At 50.9% G+C, this 7,542-nt stretch overlaps 1 protein-coding gene across 1 annotated transcript; it reads left to right on the top strand.

Moving 5' to 3' along the window:
* The first annotated feature begins 5,189 nt into the window (after positions 1–5,189).
* Positions 5,190–6,729, top strand: LOC102447708 (olfactory receptor 10A4-like). The gene has a single exon (XM_006134563.4). The coding sequence runs from the start codon at positions 5,190–5,192 to the stop codon at positions 6,156–6,158; it is 969 nt and encodes a 322-aa protein (XP_006134625.4). The 3' UTR covers positions 6,159–6,729.
* The last annotated feature ends 813 nt before the right edge of the window (positions 6,730–7,542 follow it).

The following is a 7,542-nucleotide window of genomic DNA, read 5'->3' as shown; positions in this document are numbered from 1 at the left end:
GTCTTTAAAGTGCTACCAGAACATTTGTTGTTTTTTAAGTTAACCCTGTACAGACTAACTCAGCTACCTCTCTGAAGCTACTGTACATATTGTACTTTACGGACATAAATACACGTGGTATTAAAAATCCATAGATGAGAGGTGCTCTCAATGTATCACACTATCACACCAAAAGCTTGTGTAGGTGGTACATAGAGGTACAGCTAGACAATAAAAATACTGAAGAGATTCGACAGTTTTTCAAAGGGACATTATTAAGGGCCCAAAAGCTAGCTATTCCGATGTGTAGGAAAGATAGAAAATACGGCAAAAGGCCACCTTGGATCAATCAGGAGATCTTGCATGATCTCAAAATAAAAAAGGAGTCATATACAAAATGGAAACGAGGACAAATGACAAAGGATGAGTATAGGCAAACAACACAGGAATGCAATATACAAACGCACCCATCCACGCACAGATACACACACGTGCATGCACACACGCACACAGCCACACACCACACACACACACATCAACACCACACATGCATGCATGCACACACACGCACAGACACATACACAGACACACGCGTGTGCACAGACATACTCACGCACAGACACCATACACACACACATCCGCACAGACACACGCACAGACAAACACACACGTACGTGCACTTGTACACACATGGCACACACCCACATGCACGCACACCGCATACACACAAACGCACAGACACACACACACGCACACAGCCAGATACCACAGCCACACACATACCCCCACACCACACACATGCACGTGCACACACACGCACCACACACACCCAAGCACACCATACACAAATGCACTCACCCATGCACAGATACACACATGCACACACACACACACACCACACACACCCCAACACCACACACACGAGCATGCACACACAAACAGACAAGCACACACGTGCGCGTGCCCACCCCCACCCCCACTCCCACCCCCACAGACAGATAAATGCGCAGACACACACACACACAGACAAACATACATACACATGCACACACAGGCACGTGCACACACACATGGTCCACACTACACATACCCACACCAAAGCACGTGCACACCCACACACGCATGTGCACAGCCACACAACACATACACCCCAAAACCACACACACACGCGCATGCACACACTTGCACAGGCTCACACACTGCACACGCCACACACCCCACACCCATGCACACCACACACATACAGATGCACACATGCGTGCACAAACACACACACAGCTCCACACCACACCCCCCCCGACACCACACACACATGCGTGCACATACACGCATAGACACACACGGACGCGTGCAAACACCCACACACACCCGCACACCACACGCACACACACACGCGCACACACCCACAGACAAACACACACACACACATTGAGTCCCTAGGGTATGTCTAGACTACATGGCTCCGTCGATGAAGCTATGTAAACTCGTTTACCCGTGTGACGGGGAAGACGTTCCCCGCACTCGCAGCCGCAGCCCGACAGAGGCGCGGGGCGGGGCAGCAGCTGAGCGCCCCAGAGAAGCCGGGCGGGGCAGGGTGTCCAGTCGGGGGTACAACCGCGGCTGCAGACGCGCCGCCCGGGGAGGGCATAAGGACCCCGAGGGACCCGGGCGGAGGAGCGCCGTGGGGGAGGACGGACCCGGCGTGCCGGGTCCAAAGGGCGGCAGCCGGGGGCGAAGGGGAGGAGAGAGCCCGGAGGGAGCGGGATCTGGCGGCGTTCTCTCCTCCTCCTTAGGCGGCCCAAGTGGAACAGCAGCTGGAGGTCTCCGGCCAAGCAACCGACCACTCCGGACCCGTCTGGGAACGGGAAGCCCAAGCCCGGCAGCCGGGGGACTTTTACCGGGAGCCGGGCGCCCACATCCTTCCTGTGTGTGGGTGTGGCGGGGAGAAGGGGGGCAGAACTGGACGCGATACTCTGGACGTGGCCTCCCCAGAGCAGAATAAGGGGCTGGCCTCTCCGTGGGGCGCAGAGCAAGGGCCGAGGGTCCGGGCGCACCAGGGGAAAGAAGCCGCTGGCTTCCCCTGCCTGGCGGTGTCTGTGGGTCGGGGATGTTCCACGCGGTGTGCTCACACGCTGTCCGCCGGGCGCGCTCTCCCCCGGGGGGGGGGGGGATTTTGGGCGGCAGGAGAGTCAGTGCCAAGGTGTCTTCTCACAAGCTGTCCTGTCCCAGCCCCTCGGGAACGTGCCCCACCCTGGGCCTGGTGCCAATGAGCGTGTGACCCCGTTACCCGGTTCCTGCCGGAGTGTGCGAGCACGACCTGCCCCTCGCTCGGCCTCGCTGCGCTGAGTATCGGCAGAGTCCTGCTCCTTGTGGCCTGGGCCTCAGGCGTCACCCCAGGCCTGTGGGACGTGGGCTGATGGGTCGGGCCCCCATCTCACTGCGCACACTCACCGTGTCCCTAGTTCTCCCTCCTCACACAGAGTGTGTCCTGGTGCCCCTGAGAGCTCGCCCTGACTCTGCTCCTGCAGAAAACTGACTGGAGCCCAAGGGAGCAGCCCCCTGCCTGCTCTGGGCTGTGGGGCTGGCCCTCCAGGAGGGAAATGGGCCCTGTGGGTGGAGTAGGGCAGTCTGGGAGAGAGGAATCCTGGGTTCTCTTCCCAGCTCTGGCAGGGCAGTGGGGTGTAATGGTTAGAGCAGGGGGGACTGGGAGGCAGAGCTCCTGGGTTCAAATCATGGTTCTGAGCGGGGCCCAGAGTCAGAGCATCAGGGAACTGGAGCCGTGAGCCCCGGGACTGTTCCTGAGTCCTTCTGTTGTGTGACCTTGGACACATGGTTCCTCCTGTTAGGCCATAAAACGTCCCACAATTGAAATCCCATCCCAAGTGCCGTGTGGAAAACACAGCCGAGGTGGCTGGGGACGGGAACGGTGCAATTCCCGGGATAGCACGGAGCCGGTGACGTTTGTCGTGGTCCGTGCGAGGCCGGGCCGCGCCTCCTCCCGGGAATCTGACCAGAGGATTCCTCCAGGACTCGGTCCCCAGAGCCGGTGAATGAAATAAAAACCCTGCGATTCCTTGCACAGGTGCAGCTAGGAGAGGGTGCGATTCTTCTTACACAGGTAGGTGAAACCTCCCCCAACCCTTCCCCCACTCGCGGCCGGGGACGTCGCGCCCCGCTCTGCACTTAGAGCAAAATCATGTCCCTGATTTCTGCATTTGTATTTCATGTACAGACAAACAGAGACTGGTTGTGTGTCTGAGCCCGTGGGTGTGTGTGTTCACATCTATCTATTTATCTATCCCCACACACCCCCTCTATCTATCTATCTATCTATCTATCTATCTATCTATCCCCTCACATCCCCGCTATCTATCTATCTATCTATCTATCCCCTCACATCCCCGCTATCTATCTATCTATCTATCTCCACACACCCTATCTATCTATCTATCTATCTATCTATCCCCTCACATCCCCGCTATCTATCTATCTATCTAACTCCCCACACACACTATCTATCTATCTATCTATCTATCCCGACACATCCCATCTATCTATCTATCCCCACACACCCCCTCTATCTATCTGTCTATCTGTCTATCTATCCCCACACACCCCCTCTATCTATCTATCTATCCCCACACACCCATCTATCTATCTATCTATCTATCTATCTATCTATCTATCTATCTATCTATCTATCCCCACACACCCCCTCTATCTATCTATCTATCTATCTATCTATCTATCTATCTATCTATCTATCTATCTATCTATCTATCTATCTATCTATCTATCTATCTATCCATCCCCACAGTCCCATAAGAAAATATGTGAATTTCCAAGAGAACGGTCCTTCGGTTACGGCACGGTTTCAGCTATCAGCAGACCTCAGTGTCTATACCAGGAAATGCTGACTTCACATGTAAACCCAGCGACTTCTCCATTGCATTCCCAGATTCCTGCTTAGCAGCTCGCTGTTATTTGAGGGTTTGCTTTGAGGGCCCTGTATGAAAGGTGCTAGCGGTGTGGAAAATACAAGCTGTGTTATCGCTCATTTTAATATTATCTCCCTGGTGTCAGTGCCTGTTATAGCAAATTTCCCGCTCAACAAATAACCAGGAAGGAAAAAGAAATTGCAAAGTAAATCTTTTTGTAGGATCTTCTTTCTTTTCCACTTCTTTAGAGACAGGTTATAAAAGATCCACACCTGGTTTGTCTTTTCATCCCCACCGGGCTGTTCAGATTTACCCCTGCGAAGGAAACCAGAGGTATCCCGGAAAAGCAACGTCACATACAAGAAATGTGTGCACTTTTACCATTTATTTTTGAAACAGCGCTAACCTTGTAAACCTTGTTCTATGAAGAAGAAGGAATTTGTCGAAAGAGCACTTTTCTCTGAAATTTCGTGCCATGTAGACACGCCCAATTTCAGAAAAGCCTCTTTCAAAAGGAAATCAGAAAAATTTGAGCTAATTGTGTTTCTTTTTTCAATTTAACATTGCAGTAGAGACTTAGGCTGTGTCCAGACTCAGGGTTTTTTTCCGAAAAAGTAGCCTTTTTCCGAAAAAAACTTCACCTGTATCTAGACTGCAGCCGCGTTCTTTCGAAATTAAATCGAAAGAACGCAGCTTTTCTTTCGACGGTGGCAAACCTCATTTTACGAGGAAGAACGCCTTTTTTCGAAAGTGCTCTTTCGAAAAAAGGCGTTCTTGAATGCAAACAGGGGTTTTTCAAAAGAGAGCATCCAGACTGCCTTTCGAAAAAGCGGCTTGCTTTTTCGAAAGTTCTGCTTGCAGTCTAGATGCTCTTTTTCGAAAGAGGCTTTTTCAAAAGTATCTTTCGAAAAGCCTCTTTCAAAAGAGGCTTGCAGTCTAGACATAGCCTTAGTGAAAGAAAGAAAGAAAGAAAGAAAGAAAGAAAGAAAGAAAGAAAGAAAGAAAGAAAGAAAGAAAGAAAGAAAGAAAGAAAGAAAGAAAGAAAGAAAGAAAGAAAGAAAGAAAGAAAGAAAGAAAGACATTTCTTGGTTCACATAGAAACAGCGACACCAGCTGATACCTGAACAAGTTTGGTCCCAGTTACACACAGAACTGCAGCAGGTTTTAATCTTAAGCATCCCCCATTGTAAAGACACCAGTCCACACGATGTGATTCTCATCCACTTGTTTTATTTGTTTCTGATGCAGTGTCGGTCTTTCTCCGCCCTACAGATGACCAATTCTGAGAGCCATGCTGGAGAGAACCGGACCCTCTCCGGTGTGTTCATCCTGGTGGGGTTTTCCTACCTTGGTGAGCTTCAAATCCTTCTGTATCTGGTGTTTCTTCCTTCCTACCTAGTTGCACTGATGGGGAACCTGCTCATTACACTCCTGATAAAGCTGAACCCCTCCCTCCACACCCCCATGTATTTCTTCCTGGTGAACCTGTCTGTCTTGGAAATCTGCTTCACCACCAGTGTGATCCCTCAGCTGCTGGTTCACCTCCTCGTGGAGGAAAAGACCATCTCCTTCGCGGGCTGCGCGGCCCAGTTTTTCGTCCTCAACCTCGCAGGCCTCACAGGCTGTTGTTTCCTAGCGGTCATGGCCTATGACCGCTACGTGGCCATCTGTCGCCCCCTGCACTACGCCACCATCCTGAGCGGCCAGGCGTGTGCGTGGCTCGCGGGTGCTTCGTGGCTCATCGGTATCTTATCTGCAGGAGCGCAGACCACACAGCTCTTCAGCCTGCCCTTTTGTGGATCCCACCGCATCCACCATTATTTCTGCACTGCCCAAGGGTTACATAAGATGCTCTGCTCCAACCCATGGAAGAACATGATCTTTTCCTTCGTCGTGCTGGTGCTATTTGTGATGGGTCCTTTTTTACTGATACTCCTGTCCTACGTCCGCATCATCTCCACCATCCTCAAGCTCTCAACCGTGGAGGGCAGACGCAAAGCCTTCTCCACCTGCTCCTCCCACCTCACGGTGGTGGCTTTGCTCTATGGATCAGCCTTCGTGAGTCACCTGAAACCCGCGTCAAGTTCTAACCCAGAGCACGATCAATTGTCTTTCCTCGTATACACAGTTGTGACCCCTGTGTTGAACCCCATCATTTACACCCTGCGGAACAAAGAGGTGAAGGCAGCCTTTAGAAACACAGTAGGAAAGGCGAAATTTCCACGCCGCTGGAGATATTAGAGAATGAAACGTTGAGGGAAATTAAGTAGCGTGAAGAGGCGAATTCAATCCCATTTGGTTCCATTTTGTCCTTCTGACTCTCACGTTTTTTAAGACAGATTTTTCCCTTTTAAAATGATGACCCAGTCGAAAGCTGTCTGGAAAATTGGTTACCAAAAAAATTCTAACTAGAAAGGAAATTTCCACCACACTTTGGCTAGGTTCTTCGAAAAATCGAAGGAGGCAATTGAGTCAAAGAACGACCTTGGTTTTCTGTCTTTGGAGCAGATGGAAAATTTGGATCTGAATCCGTGTCGTCCCCAATGAGTCGTTGATTTCCGCATGTCCATCCGGGGATGAAAGATCCCTGCAGATATAAAAGGGAGATCCGTGGATTTCCGGGCATCGATCTATCTTCAAATTATGAAATGTCCAAGGAAAAACAAAATTAACTCAAATAAGAAACCTTTCATAAAACGTTCACTCTTTTGGGGGGTAAATGTAACCATTTATACCAGCATTTTCATCCTGGAAAGATTTCGTAAGCTCTCTGTTGCATTACCTTATCTGGACTCTGTAGCAGTGATGGAGTGAGACTAATAAACCAAATGATCCCTAATCGACTCAGCGTTGAAATAAACCCATAATCCGGCTTGTTCATGGCCCTGTGAGTTGACACCCGGCCTCACACAGAAGCTGAAGGAGAAATCTCCGTGGGGGTCTCTGGGCTATGACTGAAAACCAAGCAACAGCTGAGTGTCCAGGGTGTATTTTCGGGAAACGCTGTTCATCGGAGGGCAAAGCTGCAGGGGATTAGGGCCTGGCCCACAAGAGATTTCTAATGGAGATCAAGCAGTGAGGAAAGGATCCCATGAAAGGATGCGAATGCATTAGAGAGGGTGTGTCTAGACTACATGCCTCCGTCGACGGAGGCATGTAGATTAGCCAGATCGGCAGAGGGAAATGAAGCCGCGATTAAAATAATCGCGGCTTCATTTAAATTTAAATGGCTGCCCCGCTCTGCCGATCAGCTGTTTGTCGGCAGATCGGGGCAGTCTGGATGCGCCGCGCCGACAAAGAAGCCTTTCTTGATCGGCACAGGTAAACCTGGTTTCACGAGGCATACCAGTGCCAATCAAGAAAGGCTTCTTTGTCGGCGCGGCGCGTCCAGACTGCCCCGATCTGCCGACAAACAGCTGATCGGCAGAGCGGGGCAGCCATTTAAATTTAAATGAAGCCGCGATTATTTTAATCGCGGCTTCATTTCCCTCTGCCGATCTGGCTAATCTACATGCCTCCGTCGACGGAGGCAAGTAGTTTAGACTTACCCAGAGGGTCCAGCAGAGGGCGACCAAAACGATTCGGGGGCTGGACACATGACCTACTAGGAGCAGCTGAGGGATTT

Source organism: Pelodiscus sinensis, chromosome 30 (genome assembly GCF_052426305.1).
Source record: "Pelodiscus sinensis isolate ZL-2025 chromosome 30, ASM5242630v1, whole genome shotgun sequence".
Lineage (NCBI taxonomy): Eukaryota > Metazoa > Chordata > Testudines > Trionychidae > Pelodiscus > Pelodiscus sinensis.
This window is presented reverse-complemented; position numbering and strand designations above follow the sequence as displayed.

Coding starts and splice junctions, on each gene's coding strand:
- LOC102447708 (XM_006134563.4), top strand. CDS start 5,190: ATGACCAATTCTGAGAGCCATGCTGGAGAGAACCGGACCCTCTCCGGT.